We start from the raw sequence: 26,391 nt of genomic DNA, 5'->3' as shown, positions 1-26,391 counted from the left end.
TATGGCTTGCTCCCATGTTCGTCGAGCCCTTCAGAGTTACTATTTTCCACTGACTGTGTCCTTCGATTGTTATGGGACAAGCCTCTGCTTCCACCATGCATGATAGTAATTAGGGTTTATGTTTGTAATGAATTGGGGAAAACATTCTCTCACAATCCGTATAAAGAAGGAACGACACAGAACGCCTACTGAGGATGCCACGTTGGATTTCCGTTTGACACATCACCATGTTCCGTTTAACGGAGAAGGCCTCACTTTACGGTTGGGCATATTTGTAGCGTTTTTAAAATTTTCAGGGGTATAATTGTCGTTAACAAATATTAGGGTTATTATTGTCAGCGTTTTACAATTTCGGGGGCATAAATGGTAGTTTACTCTTAAAATTATTTATTAGAATGATAAGTTTTGGATGAGCAAGTAAATTCTGCCTCTTTATCTAGTAAAAAAATAAAATAAAAATTTTCCCATTCAACAATATCCATTTATCTCATGAAGACTGCAACAATTCTTGCTGGCTATCTATCACTGCTCATTACACTTTTACACTTCTGGGCACCCAATTAGTCATATTAGTGTAATGAAACGGCTCTGCCAACAGTAGTAATGCAGGTCAAGTATTCAGACCAAAACCAACGGATGGTGCAAAAACCTTGGAAGATGATCCCATTAATGTTAATGTGACTGAACCTCCGGAAAACTTTTCTTATCTTTGAACCACACCCAATGTGAGATTGCAAGTAACCGAACCAACAACTTGCTTCAGATCTTGAAGTATTTGTAACCATAATCAGGGTTTTTCATCCCCTCTTCCCAATCACCCATGCACCGGCCACCAAATACAACCTGCTGGATACCAAGGTACCTGGTATATATTCATCCATAGATAAATTTAATGCTCTTCAATTTTGAGTAACAAACAAAAGATTATGATCCATGGACATATACTCTACATATGTTCATTATCTATTGTTACTTTTTTGTACATACCCAGAGTGGAGTATGTACTAAAAAGTAACAGAAAAATAAATGAAAAAGAGTATTGCATTTGCATGTCATTTAGTATTTAAACTTACTCTGAGCTTAAGCCAGTAAGGCAGTTGAGAAGCACATCAAGACCAAAATAATCAGCTGTACCCAGGTCCACCCTGTAAGAAACATGTTTTAAATCTTTATCAAATTACATAATTCATGCCAATGGTATGCCTGACTCAAAGGTAACAAGTAAGAATAGGGCAAAAATTTTCATACATGGTGTTAGACAAAAAATATTACAAAATTTGAGTAAAACACATGGGTTCCATGTATCTAAAATAAAAACAGAGTTCTAGATGTTATACCAAACACGTCCCCAGTTATCCTGGAACTCTACGTCACCAATATCATGGAAAGATGACGGCATCACTTTGAAACCCTTGTCTGCATCATATAGAGGATCATACTCCATTGACGAATTTGCCATCTGCCATGAATTGAAGATGCTTTAATTCTTTGTTAAAAGGTAACAGCTATATATGATTATTCGTTAACACAAGCTGGATGATGCCCTAGCTTTTAATCATGTTGAAACTACCATAAGAACTGTAGAAGATAATGCAGAACACATTATGACATGATGAGTGATCAAAGAGATGACCGTGAACGACCAATCTTTGAGTCCAATACTAATGATAAGTAATACATGTAACTCGTCCAAGAAAAAGAGGAAAAAAAGAAATAAAACTAACACAAGTCCAATAACACTACCAAGGTAAAGATAACTCGAAGCTACTAGAATCCTAACCTGCAAATTTGAAGAATTGAAGGCACCGAGGCGACCCAAGACATACCATGATTGAATAACCTGCATGTTTTTTTACAAGAATCAGATCATATGTAACTAGCTAGCTAGTAGCTACACATCCAAAATTCGAAAATCTTAAGGAGCGAAATGGAAGTATGGAACACTTACACTACCAAGTAAATTAACATCCTTATCAGATGGTGATCCATAGAATTCAAACCAAATATGTGAATCAGTTGGATTGAAGCTGCAACAACCAAATAATCAAATTATGACAACTAAAACTAAACAAACGAAAAAACTCCACATCTTACTTTGCATTCATATGCATAGAGATTAAGGAAGAGATGAAGTTGTTAACTTACTCTCTAAATGAAACTTTGAAAGCAACAACAGAACCCGTCTTAGACTTACGAAAGTCTCTACCTTTCTTCCGAACTCTATCTTCAACCTACAATGTTAGTGAAGAAAAACGAACCCCAGAAATAAAAAAGTGATTTTGAACTCCAAAATGAAAGAAAAAAAAAAGATTGAAACTTAGTTGTACCCGTTTGCGCATGAGTTCGGGGTTTCCGATGCTGTCTCCAAGAACAGCACGGAGCTCAGTGTCGTCTTTGCAAGCATCTTCGAGAACCTTAGCCCAAGAGGGGTAGTTATGAATGCGCTCATGCTCTCTTTGTTGCTTCTCTTCGCGGATTCTGAGAAGCCTTCGAGTTCTGGCGCTGGTTCCTGAGCCTTTGATAGTCACCCCTTCATCTGAAGAAGAAGAAGAAGATGCAGAAACTGAAAGGAGAAGAGGGCGTCTCATAGGAAGAAGGGACGAATTGGAATGTGTGTTAGTGTTGGGGCAGTGCCACTGCAAGGGGCAGCTACATCTGGAAGCCATAGCCATTATCTTCCTTCTTCTGTCAAACTATCGCACTCTTTTCTCAAATATCTACCTGCCTCTTCACTTGGAAGTTGGAATACAAAATAATATTTTCCATATCGGATAAATTTTTTTTTATTCATAAAATAACTAATTAGCTTTCAATATTTTATAATATTATATTTTTTAATAAATATATAAATAATTTTTTTTTTACTTTTTAAAATCTCAGACAATTTAATATTTTAATTATAATATATTTTTATATATATTATGAACTAATTTATCTTATTTTATTAAAAAATAATTATCTAATATTTTAGAAATTTGTCAATTTCTTTTGTTATTAATTAATTTATTCATTAGAGAACAATTTGATGCAGTACTTCAACTAATGAGTCTTAACTTAGACTTAGACTAACTTATATAAATAATACTTTGGTACATCAAAATAAAATTCTTAATATTCATAATAATGTAATATCAAAATCAAAGTACTCCACTACTCCACTACATTCAATAGGATAACACAAGTTATCATATCTCAAAATGCAAGGGTAATAATACATGTTTGTTTATTTTCATACCAATCCGAAATTTATAAGTATTCCTCTTATCAACAGAGAATACAAAAACCTGCTTTTCTAAAGCTAATAGGTTAAATCCTTCATCTTATGGAAGAACAGACACCACAATAGTTTTAATAATAAATAAAAGCCAAAACATAACCCTTCATGAGTTGGTGCCTCTCAGGGCAAATAACACATTTCAGCATCATATCTTGGATTGAATCATTTAACTATGCAGATCTTAATAACAGAGGCAACTCCAATGCGATGTAGTGCAACAACTGCATCACCAGGCTTGCAAAGCCCTTTTTGAGTTGCAGATTTAAGAGCAGCTTCAAGAATCACTTCTGTAGATTCTGCATCAGTGGCTTTTGCAGATCCCTCAGCCAATACAGGAATCAAGCCTCTGTATATTAAGCTGTGCCTTGCTGGTGTCTCATCACTGATGCTCCAGTCGAATGAGTCAGTTGTCAAAACCGGAACCACCACTGACAATATCGGAACAGCCGGCCTATACTTGGCGACCAACTTGGCTGTAGTGCCACCACGTGTCAGCACAACGATGAGTTTGGCTTTGGCCTTGTTCGCCGTGCGGACGGCAGATGATGCAAGACTTTCCAATGGACTCATCGGTAGAGGAGTAGCCCTTATCATCTCCTTGAAGATTGCATTGTAATCTAGTGATGATTCTGCCTCAATACATATCCGGGCCATGATTTTCACAGCGATCTCAGGGTAAGCCCCGGCTGCGCTTTCACCACTAAGCATGACACAATCTGTTCCATCAAGAACTGCATTGGCAACATCAGTTGCTTCGGCTCGGGTTGGCCGGGGAGACTTGATCATTGATTCAAGCATCTGGGTAGCAGTGACAACAGGTTTTCCAGCATGATTACACTTGTATATCATCATTTTCTGCGCCAGGAAAATCTTTTCTACTGGGATCTCCATTCCAAGGTCACCACGAGCAACCATGAATGCATCGGTCTCGCGCAGAATATCATCAAAATTCATGACTCCCTCCTGATTCTCAACCTTAGGAATATTCCACAACATTATTGAAAAACTCAGGATTTGGCAATTAAAAGAACAGCAAAGTTAGCATATGGAAGAAAAGCAAACTCACAAGTATTTCTTCATAAAATGCAAAACACAAACCAGCATGCAACTTTCTTTATAACGAAGATGAATGCGAGATGAACTCAACCAAAGAAACCATATATTAAGCAGAAATGGCTCACATGTAAACATAAGACCTGTCTAGCATAAGGTTAGTACGACAGAAGTCGTATAAGAACACAACAAAGTACCTTTGACATCAACATAATATGCTTTGCATGTTGTCCAAGAACCTTCCGGACATTAACAAGATCTGAACCCTTACGAACAAATGAAAGAGCAATCATGTCAATCTTGTTAGGGACACCCCATTGAAGAATGTCTTCCTTATCCTTCTCAGTAAGAGTGGGAAGATCCACCACAACACCAGGAAGATTAACATTTTTCCTCTCACCCAGCATGGCAGTGTTTTCACAACGGCACTTAACAGTACCAGCACCCGGATCACAGGATAAGACAGTGAGGGTGATTGTTCCATCAGAACACAATATGACATTTCCGGGCTTCAAATCAATAGGCAGCTTCTTGTAACTCATTGATATCATCTCTGGATCACCCTTAATAGTATAATCAGTAGTAATGGTGATTTCTTGTCCTTCCTTGAGTTGAATAGGTTTTCCATCTTTTAGAAAACCAGTTCGAATCTCAGGGCCCTATAAAAATCCAGCAGAAAGCAGATGTACATGGAACAGTTAATAATTTATTGCTCAAGAATAAAAAGTTCTTGCTATAAGAAAACACACTAGTACATCATATATTTTTTACCTAAAAAAATACCATTAGCATTAAAACAGATCGTGGTCTAAGCTGTTCTAATAATTCCGAACCCCCAAAATGCAATAGACTGCAGAGCCAAACAAGAATTTAGAGGGGGAAAACATGAGAAATGGGTATAGATATGCTTATCCTTGGTAGTCTCCTGATTGCAGGGATGCTATCCTCTTTCATGAACCAAAAAAGAATCGACTATGCTAAGTATACACCAAAGTCAGCTACCAATAAAAAGTACATGTTGGAATACAAATTCAAATTGAAAATAAATTAAACCACATATGTACAAATACATTGGTGGCTGATTTTAGTAGCTGATATTGGTGTTCAAATAGCATTTTTGAAAAGCATTACAATATCTTGACTAAAATGGCTATCCTTCAAGGTTAAGCCGAGCACGAACATAATGAATCAACAACAGGAAATGCATGTTTACTTCAGCAACCAACTCAAAAGTGTAATAAAATTCCATCAACAGGACCATTTCACTGCCCTCACAAAAACTGCTTAACTTCCCGAAAATCCAGAAGGGAGAATGCAGTCTAGAAAAGCAGTAATAGTAACCGCTTTTATGTATATCCCACTCCACATTTCACTTAATCATGTCAATTACAAACTGAGCTACCCATAAAGCAAGTTGGTGTATCTCTTCAGTTGAAGCATCAGAATCACTCAGTTAGTAACCAAGTCTAATCAGATCAAGCAACCAAAACATCAATATTAACAACACCCATAGAACAAGTATAACCAAACAAAATTAAAAAACAGCACAAAGAATCTAAAAAACTTAACAAGCATATCAATCATCATAACTAAATGAAAAAGAAAAAAAAAAGGAAAGAAAAGTAGACCTTGGTGTCAAGCATGACGGCACAGAGGATACCAGTGTTGTGCATGGCAATCCTAAGAGTATCAAGAGTCTGCTGATGGTACTCGTGGGTGCCATGGGAGAAATTGAACCTGGCAACGTTCATGCCAGCCCTTAGAAGCTTCTCGAGCATCTCGACGGATCTGGAAGCGGGTCCAAGCGTGCACACGATCTTCGTCTTCGGAACTCGGCCATCGTGTGGCAACTGCTTCAAGATCCCTTCTATGTCTATGTTTGACATCTCCTCACTCCTAAACACACACAAAAAACAACAAAAATACTATGTAAGTAAGAGTAGTGAACAACTGAACATGAATATTCCAATAGAAATAAAAGTGCATACCTTGTGTTTGTTAAAATGCAAAGTGTGTGTGTGTGTGTGAATCTGGGAAGGGTTAGAGACTTGGAGGAATTAGGAAGGGATTGATATTTGTGTTTGCTTGCTATGTTATGATGGTGAGGTTGTTGTGTTTTGTGATTGGGGGCATTGCTTATAGTTAAAAAATAGAGAGAAATAAAGTGAAACTGTGAGTTCGAGTTAGGGGTGGTTTTTTTTGTGATTTTGTGGGCGTATGTTTGGTTCAAGCTGAAAGTCACCTCAGTCACCGGTCATTCCTCCATTTCGGAATATTCTTTTTTTTTTTTTTAATCTTCATTTTCAAGGAAAAGTTTGCGGATGCTGTTTTTCATAAACGGATATTCCTTGGATAAATTATTCTATATGTAATTTTTTTTTTTTGGTCAAAATTCTATATGTGTATGTATGCAAAAATTTTAGTATGTTAATGAACTGCTAGGAAAACATTAACAGTCTAAAGTTGCTGTTAATAAATTTGTATATATATTTTTGTGCTTTGTGTCATGGTTACATGATGTGGCGGTAGTATTGGTATGGCATGAGCGTTATTTTGATTTTGAAAAAGAAGGCAAAGGAGAAAAGCCCAAGACTGTGGGCTGGAGACTAAGGAACCCCACTGATTTGGACTGTTGAATCTGGATGTTCCACGTTGCCTTCGGTGTGCGCCTCACGGTTTCTGCCCTTGTAAGTTGCAATACTGTTCGTCACTCACATTCTATATGTTGACCCTAACTAGTTTATTATTAACCAAAACTATGATGCCATCATCACACTACTCGTGGTTTAAACAAAAATAAAAAATTAAAGTAATGTGATATAGTGGCAAAAATATTTGTCTCAAACTAAAGTCACACAGGTTCGAATTCTAGTAGTGGTGGTTAAGTTAATGTGTATCCCGGGGATCAGGTTTTGCTTTACTTGCATGTGATGTTAGCAGATAAAAAATTGGACGGTGCGAGTAGGGCGAGATTTATCGAACAGTCTGACTTGTTCACTACAATACGGATCATGCGTGTTGTTGAGGGAAAATAAAAAAAAAATTCATTCATACAGAACTAGAAAGGTCTGATACGCTTCATGTAAATTTCAGATATTCCCTCCATGCAAAACGGACCCTCCGATGTGCTGACAAAAAAATTTCAACAATAAAATTAGAAGATCTAATTTCTTAACACCAAATCTGAACAAAAGCTGTCCCACAAATTGGTCTACCACCTCTAACATTCATAACTACGCACAACACATTCACAGCTTCCATAACCAAAAAAATCAGCTTGTGTTTGTATGGCCGGAAAAAAAAATTATTAATAAAATAATCAAATACTGATAATAAAAATAAGAGTTGAATAAAAAGTTTTTATTTTTAATATTTTTTTTTCAAATATTTTTAATATTTAATTTTATCCTGAAATTTTTTATTTGCATTTAGTTCGGTTGATTTCATCATTTCATTAACAAATCATTAACATGCCTACTACAATCTTCTGTAAATGTTGCCTTATTATACAGGGAAGTGGGAACAATAAAACTAACGTAGGCATAACATGTTGTTTTCTAGACACCTGTTGCTGGTAAGAGGAATCCACATCGATGATCTATGTCATTCCCTAATGACAATTTTGGTGTTATCACAGTAGGATTTTTCATTCTTTAAATGCATAACAAGATCCTTTTCTTAAGATATGAATGAAGGATGACACTTTTTTATGACTAATTTTTAATCTCTATTTAAAAATATTTGCCATGTCTATAGAAAATATAGCAATTTATTAGGTGACACTTTTTTATAACTAATTTTTTAATCTCTACTTAAGATTTGAGTATTTTTTTTAAAAAATAACATCTAAGATACACAATATAATTATCAGAATATAATTCTATAAGTCATTACTAATATTTTACATAATAATATAATTAAATATGTTATTATTAAAAAAACAAACAATTTTTTTTAAAAATAGATATAGAAATAAATATATAAAAACTAATTTGATAAGTATAAAAATTTGAGTGTATAATATTAAATTAGTTAAGTAAAAATTATTAGGGAACTAAATAATTAAGATATAAACTTATTACATAATAAAAAATTTATACATATAAAACTATTAAATTACATAATATTTTTTATTTTCTTAGACATATATCTCATATATAGACATAGTTCTTTAAAATTTTTAGATGGCTGAGACCACAATTGTCTTTTACGTGTTACAATAAAAGATAAAAATAGAATAAAAATTAATAAAAAATAAAATTCACATTTTGTATTTGACTGAAATTCAAGTTAAATTGCATATCTACAAATTTATAAATTTAAACCATGAATTTTGTTTTTGAAAAAAAGTAACTTATATATAACTCTCTAACATGACATTTTAGTATAAATTTTTTATATTTTAAATTTTAAAATAACAAATAATTATAATAAAAAAATATAAAAATCTAACCAGATTTATACAATGTGATTTTAAAAATATTAGGGCATAGCATTAGTAAAATTATTATTTCTCTTTTAATAATAATAATAATAATAATAATATAAATAATAACTAGAATAATAATAATAATAATACTATTCAACAATACTGTTTAATAGTTATTTTTATTTAAAATAAAAATATTTTTTTTATAAAATTTTAATATTTTATAAATTTATACTCTCATATAATTCATGCCATAAATATATTAATAGTAAAAGTTTACATAAATATTACATAATTTAGTTCTTTTTTTTTTTTTTAGATTATTCTCATCATTAATAGTTCATGACATTTTATTTATTTATTTATTTTTGGTTTCCCACGATATCCCCCAACCCGGCAGGTCAAGGACTAATCCGTCGCGGTATTGAACTCCATTTAAGGGTTTGCCGCTGGCCAATGGGTTGCTGCATGCACAAGGCGGGATTCGAACCCCCAACACTTGCTTAAGCGGACTAGTGAACTAACCACTAAACCAACCCAACTAGTTCATGACCTTTTATTGATCCAATATTATAATAGATTTTCACACTAAGCCCAACCATTAAAGTTTTGGAATTATCCACTCAAAAAATACTAACAATTTTTTTTTTCAAAAAAAAGGCCCACATGATATACACATCATTTTGGTCAGTTTATTTATTTTTTTTGTCCTGCAATAATCACTAACAATAAAGGTCTATCACTCTAATTAATAACTTCCACCTAACTATCTACATATCATATGTTTATTGGTCAATTAAAACTTAACTACTCTTAGCCACTATAACTTTAGCCACCAAAAACCTATCCTTATCATTTATATAAGATATTTCTGTTACTAAGCATATTAAAGTGCCTTTGGAATGTCTTTTAGGCTGCGTTTGTTTATGGTGGACAGGACACAAAGACATGGACAATACATATGTAAAACGTGTTTGGGTAGAGAGACATGGACAGTGAACACAGTGTCTCTGAGACACTTTTTTTCATTTTTGTGTCCACTTTTAAACGAAGGACACTGGTGGACACGGAAATAAGAAGGTGGACACGGATTTTTAATGAAAATTTTTTCCCTTTTTGCCCATAGTAATTTTTCATTATTCCTCAATTACCCCCTTTTATTATCTTGTGAAAAACCTAACCTAAGCTTTCTGCCGTCGTTTCCAATACTCTCTCTTCTTCTTGCTCTCTGCTTCTACTCTTGATCTTCTTCTTGTGAAAAACCTAACCTAAACTTTTCTGCCGGCGTTTCTAGGTACTCTCTCTTCGTCTTGATCTCTCTTTCTACTGTTGATCTTCTTCTTGCTCTTTCTGTCGTGATTTTGTACTTCGTTCTGTTCTTCCTCTTCCTTCACTTCTTTCACAATAATATCTTCTTCTTGTTCTCTGTTTCTGTCTCTCTTTCTTCTTCTTCTTCTTTATGATTCTGTATCTTCTTTTTTGTTTCCGATTCTTGTCTTGGTTTTTTTTATCTTCTTCTCTTTTCTGGTTTTTCATCTTCTTATCTCTTTCTTATTGATTTTTTTGTGCAGTTAATCTAATACCAATATTTCTAATAGCCAATTACCACTTGTTCCTGTTACAATTCTTGGAAGACTGTTCTTCTCTTTATCGGTCACATAACCAGGTATTACTTTGCATCTCTCCTTATTGCTTCTTATTTTTGTTTTTTTTTTCTATTCAAAAGAATTTCGTTCTGCTTTATTTTCATTTTTTTTGTTTTTAATTTTTTTATGATTTTTCAATCTGAAAATTATATAAAAATAAGAGCTACATTCTTTTCTTTGATAAAATCTCAAATGTTTACCATGATAGTGTGAATGAATGAAAAAATTATTTTGAATTTTAATATGTTGATGTATTATGTTCATAATAAAAGAATGAATAAAAAAATTGTATTGAATTTGTCTCTTATTATTAGTTTGAACTAAAAATTAATATAATTAGTGAGTTTTGTTGCTGTTGCTCTTATGGCTGCTGTGTTTATTGTTGCTGATAATTTTTAGAATGTGTTAATTATATAAGTTATTTAGGATTTTGTTTTAATTTTGCATTAAGTTTATAGAGTAGAATGTTGATGCAGATGGAGATTGATTTGTTATTGCATTGAGTTGTTATTAGTGCAGTTTTTTAATGCAGAATTTGACTTTATGTTTGTGCAGAATTTAAGATTTTGTATCCTTTTTGCATTGAGTTTATAGTGTAGAATGTTGATGCAGATGGAAATTGATTTGTTATTGCATTGAGTTGTTATTACTGCAGTTTTTTAATGCAGATTTTGACTTTATGTTTTTGCAGAATTTAGGATTTTGTATCCTTTTTGCATTGAGTTTATAGTGTAGAATGTTGATGCAGATGGAGATTGATTTGCTATTGCATTGAGTTGTTATTAGTGCAGTTTTTTAATGCAGATTTTGACTTTATGTTTGTGCAGAATTTAGGATTTTGTATCCTTTTTGCATTGAGTTTATAGTGTAGAATGTTGATGCAGATGGAGATTGATTTGTTATTGCTTTGAGTTGTTATTAGTGCAGTTTTTTAATGCAGATTTTTATTAGTGCAGATTGATTTGTTAGTGCAGATTGAGTTTTTATTAGTTGCTTTTTTGTCCCACTAAAGAGAATACTAATCCATGCTTCCAAAGCAAGGCAAGGATACTTTCTTCTTTCACATTTTGACTAAATTAAACAAGAAAGTTAAAAAAAGTGTGAATACCTATATCATAATTATCCTGAAGGGAAAATTGAGACGCACTTGCCAAATACCTATATCATAAGGAGTATGTTTATTTCTTCCATTATAAATTTGAAACAAGAAGAAATGATTTGTGTTGTCCATAACATAAAATTTGATGAAACAAACCTTTTTCTTTAATTTGCAACATTGCTCAACATAGGAAAAAAAAAGAATGCATTATAAATGTAATAATGAAAACAACAAAATAAGTGTCTTAAGCAATTATCTCATGAAGGATGAGGAATATGAATAAATATTAAATAATGGTACAAAATTTCGACTGTGGTTTGTCATATCTGTATTGCTATTCTGTTTTTTTTTTTTTTAAAGGCTGGCTTATTCAAAGCAATACTCCTAGTTGTAGCATCTTCAGTATCAAACACAGTTTTGACTAAGCAATAGCAATAGCAATTCAAATAGGAAGTTTGTAAACTACAAATCCTTTAAATTTCAATATATTCAAAATCTTAACAGCAATGATAGTTCAGCTTACAAATTAACTTTACAATACCCTACAGCACCATTGTGCATTTGTTCTTCAATGAATAACCGTATCATTAAAAACCAAAAAGGACTATTGTGAATTCAAATTGACAAGACTTAAATAGCTACATCGGAGAATCGCCACAGAAAGCATGATCACAGGTATTAAGTGCTAGAAATAAGGAACAATCTCAATGATCAAGGTGGTAGCGGCAATGGCGGCACAAGTAGGAACACTGAGACCTCCAGGACCAACAATGTCTTTGATTTCGGAATGTTCCAGATTATGCTTGTGTTTCATCTGCCACACAGAAACATATGAAATAGACATATGCATTAGAATAAGAATTAGAATTAAGAAGAAAAAAAAAACGAGATACAGAAAGACTCACAGCATTTTCAATTGATTCAAGCCTTTGTTCAACCTTTTCATCATGGAAATGGCGCAATGAATACCTGAAACAAGAAATTAACCAATCTTACCATCATTGAACCCAATCAAATAATCAAATCAGATGATATGAATGGAAAGCACTGAGAAATGAAGAGACCGATCCAAACAGTGGCAAAGGAGGCAATGGAAGTCCCAACCATGAAGACCATGTGGTGTCTCTCGAACGCATCCTGAAAGAAACAAGAAACACAAAACGACAATTGAAGAAGCAAAAACGACAATCAAAATGAATATATAGAAAGAGAGTGAAAAATTGACATTGGTGAGGAAGAAGGTGTTGTTAACGGAAAACGAGTTGGAAGCGGCGCAAGAAACAGGCAACGTCGTGGAGAAGAGGAAGAGTTAGGGTGGCAGCCAAGGAGTGCAACACAGAGACAGAGACAGTGAGAGGTGGGTATAAAAATTAAAATTAGATGGGCCTATTTTAGTAATTTTACATTATATTTTAGTCTTGTTTATATGTATCCAAACAGAATACTAGACATTACATCAGTGTCTTGTCCATTGTATCCAAACACAATACATAAAGAGTAATTTTTAGTGTCTCTGTCTCAATGTCTCTGTCTCAGTGTCATGTCTTGTCCTGTTTACAAAAACAAACGCAGCGTAGAGACAAAAATAATCTTAAGAAAAAAGGTTATTGTTAATTCACTCTAATTACTTTATGTATAACTAATAATCTGTCGTTTATCACTAAAAATAAAGGGAAAACGAGAGAGTAAAGTTTTCTGGTGTCTAGATTATTTTTAAACACTAGAGGAAGACTCATCTTAATGATTAAAGAAAAAGAAAAGAAGAAAAAGAAAGACCTAAAAAATATTGAAGACTTAACGATTCAATTCTATATGTTCATATCTCCTTTTCCCTTCTTTTGATCTTACCTTCGATCACGAGTCTTAAACCTTGTTTGTTTATGATACTTTAATTTTGAGCTTTCTTTGAATCTCTGTATAAATTTTACACGTTTAGAGAGATAATGTGTCCGATTGGAATTATTCATTTATGTGACTAATGTTATTTAATGCTTGGCCATAATTGAAGTTGGATATAGACATCTATTGATTCTCTTTCAACTAGATATTGGAAAAGGGAAATTTGATTTTGATTTGGATAAAACTTGTTCAACTATACACTCAATTAGTTTAGGTGTGTCGATGGCTGGTTAGTTGGATGGAAACATATATATTAGTCTTGTAAAGCAAATATATTTAATGAAAATACTCAACGAATCTAATCATTCATAATGATAGTCATACACAAGAGTACTCATTATATTTGATGAAAATACTCAATGCCAGGCATGTCCGTAGAAGTCCATGCAAAAAAGTCTATATTGTCTTTGAGGATGTTAACGATCCGTGCTTTGTTTTCTACAAGGAGAGATGGCCCTTTATAAGTAAATTTTTGTTTATCATTGTTAAAGGTTACCTTTTCGAGTTCATCGGCTAATGTTAATTAGTCTCTCTCGGAGATCTTGGTCAAGCTCAACTAGCTTGAGCATATCAGTGATGTTATATATAGGTCGGTCGCTTTTTAATTTTGGCGTGTAAAATCTTGAGACTTATATTGTAGTAGGATTGGACTTTTTTTTTTATCGGAATGAATAGTTGTTATCTGGTTATTCTGCACATAAAATTTAACACACAAGTGAACAGTAGATACAATAACACCAAATAAATTTAAAGAAGGTCTACTCAAGATAATGTTGTATGAGCTGGTACAGTCGACGATTAAGAATTGAACATCTTTTGTTTTTGATAATGGTGGTTCATCTAGTGTTGTTCTGATCCAGGTGTAACCGATCATAGGTACCCTTTCCCCTGAGAATCCTACCAGTTCTCCGGGGGATGGTTGTATTGATTTCGCGCTCAGCTTTATATTTTTGAAGGTGGAAAAAAAATAATACGTCGGTGCTGCTACTTGGATCAAGGAGTACTTTTCTTACCAATAGGTCTCGAGCCTGGATGAAAATCACCACTAGATCGTCTAAATTAGCTAAAGTTGCTTGATAATCTGAATGTTTAAAAGAGATGGTAGACGTTGCTGCCTTCAGTGCCACCTCGGATGGGATTCCTTCGACCACCAGTATTGCTCGATACGTTCTTTTTCTTGCCGAACTGGATAACCCTCCACCTGAGAATCCTCCTGAAATACAATTTATTATCCCTCTTGTTTGAGGTGGGGAATCAGTTTTCTCTTGTACGCCTGTTGTATAATTGTGGGAGTTGTTGTTTGTTCTCGGACGTCCTTGCTGTATACTTCCGTCTACATATTTGTCCAGTAATCATTGTCTTGCCAATCTTTCTAAGAGATCTTTGGTGATGACACATTCGTCAGTTGTGTGACAGAACTTTTGACGAAAAGCACAATGTTTGAATTTATCCACATGTTTTTGGTCTTGGTACGTTCTGGCCTTGGTCGGTGGTTTGATGATCTTCGCGTTAAGTATCTCCTTGATAATGTCTTCTCTTTTAGTATTAAATTGGGTGTAGGTATCGAACTTGGGGGTTAACTTGAAAGGCTTTTTATGGTCCTTGTTGTTCTGAAATCGGGGGAGCTTTTCTTCATCTCGGCAAGGTTGTTGTCTTTCTGTACACCGAGCTTCATGAAGATCTTCAATCTCCATCTGACCCAAGGCTTTTTCTCTGAATTCTGCTAATGTCTTCGGCTTAGTCATGACTATGGTCTCTTGGAATTTTTTCGGGCGGAGGTGAATGCGTGTAAATGTACCTCAGGATTGAGGTCCGTGATCTCCATAGTTGTTTTGGCAAACCGAGTCATGTAGTCTTTTAAACTCTCATGTTATCCTTGTTTGATAGTGCTAAGATAATCCGACCCATGCACACATATTTTCGAGGCAGTAAAATAGTCGATGAGAGATCGTGCTAACTCCTCAAAAGATGAAATTGAACCTGCAAGCAACTTAGAAAACCAAAGTAATGCAGCACCATCTAAAAAAGTTGGGAAAAATCTACAAAGTATAGGATCAGAAGCACCATTAAAAAACATTATTGATTGGAATTTTTTAAGGTGGATGCAAGGGTCTCTGAACTCCTCGTAAGACTTCAACGTAGTAGGTAGTACGAAGTTCTTTGGCATCTGAAATTTTACGATGTCTTTTGAAAAAGGATTTGAGATCGTCAGCTTTTCTTTCAGAAGGGTGACCTCCTGAGGGTCATTATCCCGAGATCGTACATCATTCGAGAGTTCATTCTTGGAATTTCCAGTACCACCCTTGCCATTTTTGGCTAGCAGATCTGCCATTTTCTTGACTTCGGCTTTAAGTGCGGCGTTCATGGCTACTAGTTTGTCGTGAGTAGGGGGTGGTGGTTGAGGTGTGGCATCGTCGGCCATAGTCTAACAAAACAGTCGAGATGAATGTGGGGTTATTTAATTTTGGGTCCCACGGTAGGCGCCAAATGTTCTGCACCAGTTGATGATGCAGTCGACATGTAACTTAAATTCGGGGCACAAGTTTGCTTGGCTTCAGAAATTTGTCAATTTTTTCACCGATCAAGACGTCAGGGGAAGGACCTACACGAAACCCCCCGACGATAAAGTCAGTGAAATTACTTGAAATAAACGATGGAACCTTGCAAAAGTGCTTTTGTTATTAGCTTATCTCTCGTACCCCTTTACTTTGAGTCTTTCTCTTTTTATAGATGATTGGTCTTATGACTTTTAGTAACAGTTTTATGAGCTATTTTGCTGGTTAGTTAAAGTGGTGAAAATCATTTAAGTTTAAAATAGTTGTTCCAAAATTATTGTGCACGTATGAACTCTATCCAAATTATAATTGTGTAGCTGTTAAACCCAGGTATTACCGGTATAGTCCAATTGGTACGATTACTTACTAAATTCACTTAAAACTGGCTAATTATTTGTAGCATTTTGTGTCTTAATTTTAGTTTATTTTCCACAAAAATAAAGACAATCTTATTTAAAAAAATGTGGAGAGACAAATCCAATAATAAATAAATGATAAAATTATTTATTATAATATTGGAAATAGTTAAATGGAGTGGAAAGATAGCTGAGCAGGGAATTAGGGTTTGGGCCGCGAAAGAGAAAGAATCCAAGAGGATGGCCAAGTTCAATGTGGTGCAGAAGCAGAGGAGAGCCTCGATCGCCGAGAGGAAGAGGAAGATTCACGGCGACCCTGTCACCGGAAAGCTCAAGGTCAAGGACCAACCCTCCTCCCTCTCCGGCAAGCGCAAGCGCAAGCTCTTCAAACAATGGCGCCGAGTATATACACTCTCTACTCTGTTCTCTCCCTCTCATCGGAATTTAGTTATTCTGAGTTCGTTAGTCAGTTATTCTGTTGTATAATTGTTAGTTAAGCAGTTACAAACTCTGTTTGTGGTTTTTTCTAATATCTGAAGTTGAGTAATCACTGTATTATTATTGATTTATGTGTTCATTGGAATTAACTTCAGGAGCAAAAGGTAGCCTTGGAGAAAGGCTTGGTGAGCATGGAAGATGTGCAAATGGCAGTTGCCGAAGCAGGTATCGATTTTTGGCTTCAAATTAATGTTTTTTTTTTCTTCTCGTTTTGGACGTGTATTTTTAACTGGATCATTGTTTTGGTAGCATAACTTTGGCTAGCATAGTAAATAAATGTTGTGTTTGATTTTCCTTCCAGCTGGGGAGGCCAAAGATACTATTAGTAAAACTTCAGGAAAATTTCACTTGAAGAAGAGTTTGAAACTTAAGCAACTGAAGAAGCACAAAGGCAAAGGTTAGCTTTCATGCTTATTGATTTTCGTATGTGAATGTTGCGAAAGTCCGAATGCAAATGGCACTAATATATAAAATTTAGTGCATAACATAGTGACAACATACAAGCTCCAAGTTCCATAAAACTCAAAGTGAACATTCTTAGGTTTTGATAGAGGCTGCAGTGTTGTATGCATACACCAAGCAAGAAACAATTAAAGTTTTATACTAACATGATTGATCTCAACTTGATCATTCCCATCTAGTTATCAATGAAAGGAATAACTACACGGCTCATGAACTCAAATTTCTAAACCTCAAGAATACTAGTCCCAACTTCAAAGGTCTTCTCAATGAATGTGTCGTGGTTTCGTCACACCTTTATAATGCTTCATACTTCCATGGTAGAGGACAAAGATATGCATGCACATGGACCAATTTCTTTTTTGGACCAAGATTGTTCATTTTTTTAGTATCTATCTCCCTTGAAATTGTTGATATAAGGTGCCCACAATAGGTGTATTGATGCATCCCCTTGATGCTTGATACAATGTAGGAATTATATGTATAGGAAGTAGTTGTACCTGAAGTTGTACCTTTACAAACAAATATAGCTGTTACCTAGTGATAAATACTTAATTCAACAGAGATCAATCCTTCTTAATCTTCTTGTACATGGTGTGAAAGGAGTTTGAAATCAAGGGTTAAAGTAAAATGGTGAAGCCCATATGCAATTCACTATTTGTTTGGATCTAACTCTCATTTTGCTGAATGTATTTTTTGTGGCAAAAAAAGCCTTATGGTACTTGGTGACTTCACAAGTTTCTTTTATGCCAATTTTACCGTCATTCCTTGATGGAGGATAGCTCCTCCTCTCATGAGTAAATTTCCCCTCCCTTGCAGCTGGTAGCTGACCCATGCTGGCTCATTCTAATGCATACCCTAGGCATACCTGATCATATGTGAGGTTGAAATAACAAAAAAATGCACCTGTTTTGAATTTTTGATAACTATGTACTTGTTACGCGTTTGAGTTGTGGTCGTGAATATCATGAATATTTTTCATCAATCACTTGCATAACTGCATAAACAAAGTGACGTGTTCTATCCTGATCACATGGTAGTATCTCGTTGCAAACTATGTAGAATAGTTGGTGATTACTTTGTTGGACTATGTTAAATTAAGTGTGCTGGGGTCTGGGAAGTTTGGCAATTTATGAGTAGTAGCGAATAGTAGTTCAGTTGTATTTAAACATTCTAGAAAAAATTGTCAAATTGTTGACCAAATTTGTCTTTTCATATTGTCTGCTTTGTGATGTTTAATTGATGTCTCTGGTGCCTTTCATGCAGGGAAGAACAAAAGAAAATCTAATGTGTCTGCTGCTGCTGCTGCTGCCGAGACTTCGGCTGATGCTATGGTGGAATAGACATGAAAAATATTTTATATTATTTTTTTTTCTTACTCTTGTTTTTTCTCTCTATCCTTTGTTTCCCCCTTTCATCTTTTTCTTTCCTTTTTTTTTTCCATGGTAGTTTAGTGCAAGAAGAGGCAAAGTTAGAATGATGTAAAATGTTTCAATCCTTGAATTTTGATATGGTCTATATATATTCATATATTTTCACTGGATTGACCTATGGAAATCAGAAGAGTCGATCTGTCTAAACCTATAAGAAAGAGTTATCAAATTTCATGGATTTCTTTTTCCTTCAAAATTTCTAGCTCGTACATTTTACTGCACCCTTGCTTAAATGTATATAAATGAATGAGAGAATGCCAAATTTAAATAATTTTTTTTTTGGTGACAGCCAAATTTAAATATTTGAACCATAATACTTGTAGCATACTAAAATTAAATCAATTAAATTCAATTCTTTTAATTAGTTATTGAAAATTAAATATTTCTAACCTTGCAATAATTCAATCGTGTCTACTTTATAGTTTATATTTTACATGGGAAAATATTAGAAATCAAATTTTTTAAGTCAATAATTAGCATATATATTTTTTATTTTTGACTCTATCTAATGATAATTTAAACTTTTAAATTTGGGGGGTCTTTGATTTGGGGATAGGATTTATATAATGTAGATGCCAGTTTTAATTGAATAAGGGCCCTTTAGAGTGAATTACGGGCCTTGAATATTTGTTGGGTTTGTCTCGCTTTCACATGAGAAAACCCAACATCAACACGTTGACCAAAAATTGCCATCATCAATACGTTGACCAAAAAATCCCGTCATCAATTTATTTTCCTGTATCACGTGAAAGTTGAAATCCAACACATATTTTTCGTACATAATACTCTTTTGGAGGACAAGAGTTCTTTGTGGAATGTTGATCTGTAGAAAAAAATGGAAATCATGTGCTTGAGGAAAACAAGGTAGTAGTTACATGAATGAAAATCTGGTGCAGAATATGCATTGGTGGACAAATATCTGTATTCTCAACACCCTTAACATTTCAGCTTTTTAAGCAATTGAAATAAAAATAAGAGAATATTTAGGTTTTTGGTTTTACTGTAATAAATGGTAAGGACCTTTTCTAAACATCAGATTTTGTGGCTAAAAACATCAAGTATTCACAACCACAAGGTGGTGCAAAACATTTACTCTGAAGAAAACGATTGTGAACATTGGCTTTAGTCAACTTCTATTGAGCAACGGACCATAGCAAGCTTAGATTTATGGTGATGTATTGACTTATGATTTTATCTCCCACTCATTTAAATGATGTAATTTTATCATGTGAGAGCATGTATAAACTTGGACCATTTTATTAATCACACTTTCCAGTGGCACATGCCAAAGTTTGGTTCACTTTTTAGTTTTAGAAGCTAAAACTTGAGAGCACTTTTGGAGTGTGGCATATCATAATCTCCAATAAAAATCATGGTTACTCACATTGTAATTGTACCTAAAGCCTGCCATTGTAAGATCAACTAGTCTCAAAACTCAAATGGGTCACATAATTTAGCTTCCTCTCTCTTTCAATCCTTGGCTGGCAACTCTTTAAATCTCACATTACAATGCCCTTTTGACAGAGTGGTATACAACTATTGTGGTTGCTCAATGTGGGGTCCTGTAGCTAACACATTTTTATTGTAAAGTTGCATGATATTAAATTTAAAGCTGAATCAATACACAAAAAAGCTAAGGTTTTTGCATATCCCAAAAGGCTAAAGTCACCATGTCTCTAGAATCTTTGGTGCTCCCCACTCCATAATTAGAGGAAACAATTCTACCAAAAAAAAACTTCAAAAAAATTATAAATTAAAATTACTGTCAAATAGTTAGTTAGTTCACTTGCTTAAATAAATATTCGGACTTTGAATCTCCTCATATATACAATAATTTATTAGTCATCAATAAACTCTTAAATAAAATTCAGACTCGTAATAGATTAATTTTTAACCTGTAAAATTAAAAAATACCAAAAAAAATTATATATATATATATATATATATATATATTATTTTTGTTGCTAAAAAAAGAAAGATAGAATGTGGAGTTTTTAATTTTGATATTGAATTTATAGTAATATTTTTAATAATGTGTGAAATTTAATGTGTTTTTTTTCATATAGAGATCACAAATCTGATCTTCTAATTTGTAAAGTTTATTTTTTTTTAATTTTTAAAACACAAAATTTATTCCTCCGATTTGTAAAGTAACACAAAATCAAAGGTGTGAATTTTAATTTTGTAAAATTTTTAAAATACAAATTTGACTCCCAATTTGTAATTATTTTCGTATTAAATTAAAATACACCATTTTTTTTATAATCGAAAATAATAAAATATTAATTTCCATATTAAAAAAACAGCCTACAAGGTGAGATGCTTTCATATATCTTTTTTATGTCCTTTCTTTTTTGGACATTGGAGAGTAAGAATAGCTTGGGGATGGGTATCATTTTAGTGAAAGCGAGTTGCATTTGGATTTTGTAAAAAAGGAAAATAACAAAATTACTATCTGAAAACTGAAATTAACGTTATCCATTATTTAATATTGGAAGCACCGTTAATTTCTCTTCTCTTTTAGAATTGGAGCATATTAGTTAGGGAGCAAATGAAAACTAAATTATATTAAAAATAAGAATAAAAAAAATGAGGGAGAAAAGAGTTGTATTGTGTTGTTCCTCCGTTAATTTCTCAAAATTTCTCACTAAATTTAAATAAAGGGGAAAAAAATGACAAGATGAAATCCAACGGTCCAGATTCACTGTGAAGCTTGTTATATTCAATTGTGTTGTGTGTTTAGGCTCACTCAGAGACTCTCTCTTTCTCTCTCTCACGTTCGCTCTCTCGCTCTCTTCTCTTCCCTCCGCATTTCCAAAAGGTAATCATCGATCTCTCTGCTCTGAATCTGATTTCATGTCTCATCGTTTTGTCATTTCAATCCATCGGAAAAACCGTTGTCGTTTTCGTGAATCAGCATTCGGTGTTTTTATCTGTTCGTTTAGCATTTTTAGTGCAATGTGCGTGAATCTACGTTTTCAGATTTGGATTTGGATTGGTTAATTAGGTCATAGTTGTTTAGATTTGTTCTGGATGTGACTAGATCTGTCATGTTAGATTGCATTGCGTCATCTTTCTAGGTTGATTTGTAGCTCGAAATCGAGGATCGCATTCTCTGCGTTTGGAATAATGTGACTATGCATTAGAAGAACTGAATGAAAATTGAAATTGGACCTGATTTACATATTATTAATTATTTTGTGGATATTTTTTGAAATCAATATCTCGATAACTGTATCTGATTTGTCTTAATTCGGGAGTGAGTAATTGATGTCTTCTATGTTGATTTTGTTTCTTTTTTTGAAAAAAAAAAATGATTCAGTGAAATACGAAAGGGGAAATGTGTAATTGGATGATCGATCACTCATGCATTCTTATTATTTTAATTTAATTTAATTTATTCAAATGAAAAAGAAGGATAAATGCATTATTGGTTGATAGATCACTCATGCATTAGCTTTTCCCAGATGCTAACTTTGTTTGTAGAAATGGTGCATTTGTGTTGATGAATGTTGGTTATTTATGCAGCATATATCATTAAAAGATGGCAGAAGCCGAGGATATTCAACCTCTTGTTTGTGACAATGGAACTGGAATGGTTAAGGTACGATATAGATAAAATTGTGCGTTTGGATTAGCTTATTTTGTAATCAAAAGCTGATAGAATTTTTGAAATCCAAACAAGATGGATCTATTTTTCATAATGTTTTTCAAGTAGCTCTTTTTTGGGGGCATTAACATTGCTATGGTTAATCCGAGATAAGAATGAGAGAATGGATTTGCAAATGTATCTGTTTTCAGGCAGGGTTTGCTGGAGATGATGCCCCACGTGCTGTGTTTCCCAGTATTGTTGGTCGTCCCCGTCACACTGGTGTGATGGTTGGCATGGGCCAAAAAGATGCTTATGTTGGTGATGAAGCTCAATCCAAGAGAGGTATTTTGACTCTCAAGTATCCAATTGAGCACGGTATTGTTAGCAATTGGGATGATATGGAGAAGATTTGGCATCATACCTTCTACAACGAGCTTCGTGTGGCCCCCGAAGAGCATCCAGTTCTGTTGACTGAGGCTCCTCTTAACCCCAAGGCAAATCGTGAAAAGATGACCCAGATCATGTTTGAGACTTTTAATGCCCCTGCTATGTATGTTGCCATTCAGGCTGTTCTTTCACTGTATGCTAGTGGTCGTACAACTGGTAAGCAATTCTTGAAAATTGTTCGGTTATGATTTGGGTTGGGTTGTTGTATTTTGACTTTTGAGCATATTTGCAGAGCTGAGATTGTGACATGATATGACAACATGCACCTACCATGGGATAAACTTGGTCATAGAAAATTGTTTAAAACTATAAATTTCTTCCTCAACCAAGAGGTGCATCTCTATTGTGGATATATACATTGTTCCATAAATGATTTGTTTTCCTTCTTTTTGCAGGTATTGTGTTGGATTCTGGTGATGGTGTCAGCCACACAGTCCCCATCTATGAGGGTTATGCCCTCCCACATGCTATCCTTCGTCTAGATTTGGCCGGTCGTGACCTGACTGATTTCTTGATGAAGATTCTGACTGAGCGTGGTTACTCATTCACCACCTCAGCAGAGCGTGAAATTGTGAGAGATATGAAGGAAAAGCTGGCTTACATTGCCCTTGACTATGAGCAAGAGCTGGAGACAGCCAAGACCAGCTCTGCAGTGGAGAAGAGCTACGAGTTGCCTGATGGACAGGTCATCACCATTGGCGCTGAGCGTTTCAGGTGTCCAGAGGTCTTGTTCCAACCATCCATGGTGGGTATGGAAGCAGCGGGTATTCATGAGACAACATACAACTCCATCATGAAGTGTGATGTCGACATAAGGAAGGACTTGTATGGTAACATTGTCCTTTCTGGTGGTACAACCATGTTCCCTGGCATTGCTGACAGGATGAGCAAGGAAATCTCCGCATTAGCTCCCAGCAGCATGAAGATCAAGGTGGTAGCACCACCCGAGAGGAAATACAGTGTCTGGATCGGTGGTTCCATCTTGGCATCCCTCAGCACCTTCCAGCAGGTTTGTCCTGTTCTTTGGTTCTTCATTTTTCCCTTCGAGATATATGCCATTGATGTGTAGGATTGCTGAAAAGTGAAAATTTTCCTTTTGATTGCAGATGTGGATTGCAAAGGCTGAGTATGATGAATCTGGACCATCAATTGTTCATAGAAAGTGCTTCTAAGATGTTGAAGGAAGAGAGAGACTGCTGTCTTGTTCCTCAGGAAGAAGTGCCGCTTTGTAACCCTTTTTTATATTCTAGCTTTTGTTATCCGTTCATGTTATTCTCTGGAGTGGATTTGGAGAAGGCGAGGAGTTGATTTTCAAAATGGTCCAATTCTTTTTAAGTACTGTTATATATTTGATAAGTTCTTTTTTGACATTCATTATGCGTATGAGGTTAGCTGAGACTATCCAGTATCCAATGAACTAAAGCTTGCGTGCCCTCTTAATGCTTAAATTATATCCTCCTCCTTTTTGAGTTTCGTATTTTTCTCTCTTGGCAAGCAAAGGCGCTTGGCTAATGGCAAATGGCTATTAGGGCTAAGTTTGATATCATTTCTTCTGTGATCAATGCACAAATTAAGAAAGTTCAAAATGGAAACAAAGATTTGAATTATACAATGACTTCTTGAAATGCTTGCCGTATATGTTTATACCTAGTTTCCAAGGGAAGTAAATCTGGCAAATAATTTGAATTAAACTATCCCTACCCAAAAATAAAAATAGATTAAAGTATATAGATATTAACTCAGATAACATACAGAGAAATATGAGCTGATTTAATGACCAGAAGAAGTGGCAAACTGTTTCAATTTTGATTTGCTTAAAACAGCCTCCATGCACATTTATTATTTAAATGACAAGTTACTATGAAAACATAGATGTTGAAATAAAATTTGAGAGGTTGATTACCCATTTACTGCCATATACAATATACTCAATAGTTTCCTTTAAGAGCTTGAGGGGGAAGCCTATGCAAGAAAGGATCATCCAATTTTTTTGGGCTAGTCATACCAACTAACCATTATCCTTATTTGCTACGCCAAGTCTTTATTACACGATTGCTTCACGTAGCACATTATGAACACCAACAGAAGCAAATATGAGTAACTGAGACTACACTCCTACTCAGTTGCTACTTACTAGTGGAGTAAGGTTGAATACCAAATAATACAAAGAGAAAGAAAAAGGAGATTGACAAAGATCTATGCCCTCCAATTTTCAAGCACTTCTCAAGTTTCTGGAAGGATACAACACATTAAAGGGCCTTAAAAAAACACATTACTGTGTCATTCATAATGAAGCCAGAGAACCTGCGTGATAGAATTCTGTTAAGTAGATTCTCTAGCTTCATTAATTCAAAAGGAAGGAAAAAGAAATTAGAACAACACCAGTAAAAAAAAAAAAAAAGAATAAAGCTATGTATATCCAAATAAAACAATTATGTATGATTTTATTTTTTATATTAAAAAATTTAGATAAATTTAACGCCGATCATCCTACCAGAATTAGAATATACTTTTTTTTATGTACTTACTAATCATCTATCAAAATGATTTGTATGACAAGGTGAGAATCAAATTTATCTCCTTATGAGATTCAAATCTATTCCTTACCAAGCTTTTCAAATTTTTTTTGGGTGGATACTATGTATCACATATTTTAAACTTGATTGATCAGTACTCCAATACACATGGGCTCTTTTAGGTTTCAAACTTTATTGCCATTAATGTAAATATTTTTAGAAAAAAGAATAGGTAACATCAAATGAGTAGTTCCTAAAATGTTAATATGAATAGATAAAGATAGGTGAGCATGGAATAGCATGTGCAACCATGGAAATGCCCCCATTAAAACAAGTGTTGGGGACCGCATGCATAATGGTGATGCTCTCAATCTCATAACACCCATTTTCCATTTATTTTTCAAATTCGTTGATTAGTTGCATAGGATTGCTACATTGAAGAATCTTATATACTAATGACTACTACTTATAATGGATTATATTCACTTATTCTGTATTCAGAGAAGACAAATTGTTTTGGGAAAATTAGGAAATCAAATTCTTGTTCACATGGATGAAGCATTCTGGGAAAATAGTGGATTTGGGCTGTTTGGGTTGCTTATTTGCCCACAAGTTTTGTTTTTTCAAAATGCAAAAAACTTTTTTTTTGTTTCTTATGAAGCCCGTTTAATGCTATTGGTATTTTGAATTATTATTATTATGATCCAATAGGGTAGCTCTTTAATTGCCAGGCCCAATTAATTTCTGCTTGGGAAAAATCTAGAGTGGTTGCAAGGTAACATTTAATTTTGAGACACTTGCATAAAATGGTTTAACGAATTTTAGATGGGATACTTTTGTTAAGTTAATTAAAAAAATAATATGTGAAGCATCGTTTTTGAAATGGTCAAATTTAAATTAAAAGGTAAAAATTCAAGTGCAGTCGACTTCAGGTGAAGTTGATAGTTGAGAGCCATTAGATGAAAATTTAATCAAATCAGTCAAATCATCTAATGGCCCTCAGTTATCAACTTCACGTGAAGTTGACTGCACTTGAGTTTCCACCAAATTAAAATGTCACATTTTCATCTACCTTAATTTATAGGCTTTAGAAAAAGTTTAGGTGACTACTAAGTACTAACACATTACTGTA

The 26,391-nt window shown here is 34.2% G+C and overlaps 4 protein-coding genes across 5 annotated transcripts; 2 read left to right on the top strand and 2 right to left on the bottom strand.

Annotated features, from left to right (window-relative positions):
* Positions 1–443: 443 nt before the first annotated feature.
* LOC112751462 (uncharacterized) lies at positions 444–2,768 on the bottom strand. Its single transcript, XM_025800614.2, has 7 exons — positions 2,328–2,768; positions 2,146–2,231; positions 1,949–2,027; positions 1,781–1,840; positions 1,338–1,459; positions 1,074–1,145; positions 444–862 (listed from the first exon to the last, which is right to left on the bottom strand). Exons 1-7 carry the CDS (start codon positions 2,670–2,672, stop codon positions 760–762), a joined length of 867 nt encoding a protein of 288 aa, XP_025656399.1. The 5' UTR covers positions 2,673–2,768; the 3' UTR covers positions 444–759.
* Positions 2,769–3,168: 400 nt separating this feature from the next.
* Positions 3,169–6,868, bottom strand: LOC112751461 (pyruvate kinase, cytosolic isozyme). The gene is made up of 4 exons (XM_025800612.3): positions 6,319–6,868; positions 5,959–6,226; positions 4,528–4,989; positions 3,169–4,252 (listed from the first exon to the last, which is right to left on the bottom strand). The coding sequence occupies exons 2-4, from the start codon at positions 6,214–6,216 to the stop codon at positions 3,440–3,442; spliced, it is 1,533 nt and encodes a 510-aa protein (XP_025656397.1). The 5' UTR covers positions 6,217–6,226; positions 6,319–6,868; the 3' UTR covers positions 3,169–3,439.
* A 9,187-nt stretch (positions 6,869–16,055) lies between these two features.
* Positions 16,056–18,828, top strand: LOC112751460 (uncharacterized). Of its 2 annotated transcripts, none has more exons than XM_025800611.2 (4): positions 16,056–16,716; positions 16,908–16,977; positions 17,114–17,209; positions 18,538–18,828. In XM_025800611.2, exons 1-4 carry the CDS (start codon positions 16,450–16,452, stop codon positions 18,612–18,614), a joined length of 510 nt encoding a protein of 169 aa, XP_025656396.2. In that variant the 5' UTR covers positions 16,056–16,449; the 3' UTR covers positions 18,615–18,828. The 2 variants fall into 2 exon arrangements, with proteins under 2 accessions (XP_025656396.2, XP_029148475.2); XM_029292642.2 differs by having other exon boundaries at positions 16,321–16,716; positions 18,091–18,828.
* A 2,305-nt stretch (positions 18,829–21,133) lies between these two features.
* LOC112751459 (actin-1) lies at positions 21,134–24,191 on the top strand. Its single transcript, XM_025800610.3, has 5 exons — positions 21,134–21,525; positions 22,233–22,308; positions 22,506–22,899; positions 23,139–23,752; positions 23,850–24,191. Exons 2-5 carry the CDS (start codon positions 22,249–22,251, stop codon positions 23,913–23,915), a joined length of 1,134 nt encoding a protein of 377 aa, XP_025656395.1. The 5' UTR covers positions 21,134–21,525; positions 22,233–22,248; the 3' UTR covers positions 23,916–24,191.
* Positions 24,192–26,391: the final 2,200 nt, after the last annotated feature.

This window comes from Arachis hypogaea, chromosome 15, assembly GCF_003086295.3.
Source record: "Arachis hypogaea cultivar Tifrunner chromosome 15, arahy.Tifrunner.gnm2.J5K5, whole genome shotgun sequence".
NCBI classification, from domain to species: Eukaryota; Viridiplantae; Streptophyta; class Magnoliopsida; order Fabales; family Fabaceae; genus Arachis; species Arachis hypogaea.
This window is presented reverse-complemented; position numbering and strand designations above follow the sequence as displayed.

Excerpts from the sequence above, each read along its gene's own strand:
- LOC112751460 (XM_025800611.2), top strand. The coding sequence starts at position 16,450 with ATGATAAAATTATTTATTATAATATTGGAAATAGTTAAATGGAGTGGA. Across the intron at positions 16,978-17,113 it reads AATGGCAGTTGCCGAAGCAG|CTGGGGAGGCCAAAGATACT; the intron begins GTATCGATTTTT and ends TTTTCCTTCCAG. Across the intron at positions 17,210-18,537 it reads GAAGAAGCACAAAGGCAAAG|GGAAGAACAAAAGAAAATCT; the intron begins GTTAGCTTTCAT and ends CCTTTCATGCAG.
- LOC112751459 (XM_025800610.3), top strand. The coding sequence starts at position 22,249 with ATGGCAGAAGCCGAGGATATTCAACCTCTTGTTTGTGACAATGGAACT. Across the intron at positions 22,309-22,505 it reads ATGGAACTGGAATGGTTAAG|GCAGGGTTTGCTGGAGATGA; the intron begins GTACGATATAGA and ends ATCTGTTTTCAG. Across the intron at positions 23,753-23,849 it reads CCCTCAGCACCTTCCAGCAG|ATGTGGATTGCAAAGGCTGA; the intron begins GTTTGTCCTGTT and ends TTTTGATTGCAG.
- LOC112751462 (XM_025800614.2), bottom strand. The coding sequence starts at position 2,672 with ATGGCTATGGCTTCCAGATGTAGCTGCCCCTTGCAGTGGCACTGCCCC. Across the intron at positions 2,232-2,327 it reads CCGAACTCATGCGCAAACGG|GTTGAAGATAGAGTTCGGAA; the intron begins GTACAACTAAGT and ends CTAACATTGTAG. Across the intron at positions 2,028-2,145 it reads TTCAAAGTTTCATTTAGAGA|CTTCAATCCAACTGATTCAC; the intron begins GTAAGTTAACAA and ends TGGTTGTTGCAG.
- LOC112751461 (XM_025800612.3), bottom strand. The coding sequence starts at position 6,216 with ATGTCAAACATAGACATAGAAGGGATCTTGAAGCAGTTGCCACACGAT. Across the intron at positions 4,990-5,958 it reads CCGTCATGCTTGACACCAAG|GGCCCTGAGATTCGAACTGG; the intron begins GTCTACTTTTCT and ends GGATTTTTATAG. Across the intron at positions 4,253-4,527 it reads ATATTATGTTGATGTCAAAG|GTTGAGAATCAGGAGGGAGT; the intron begins GTACTTTGTTGT and ends AATATTCCTAAG.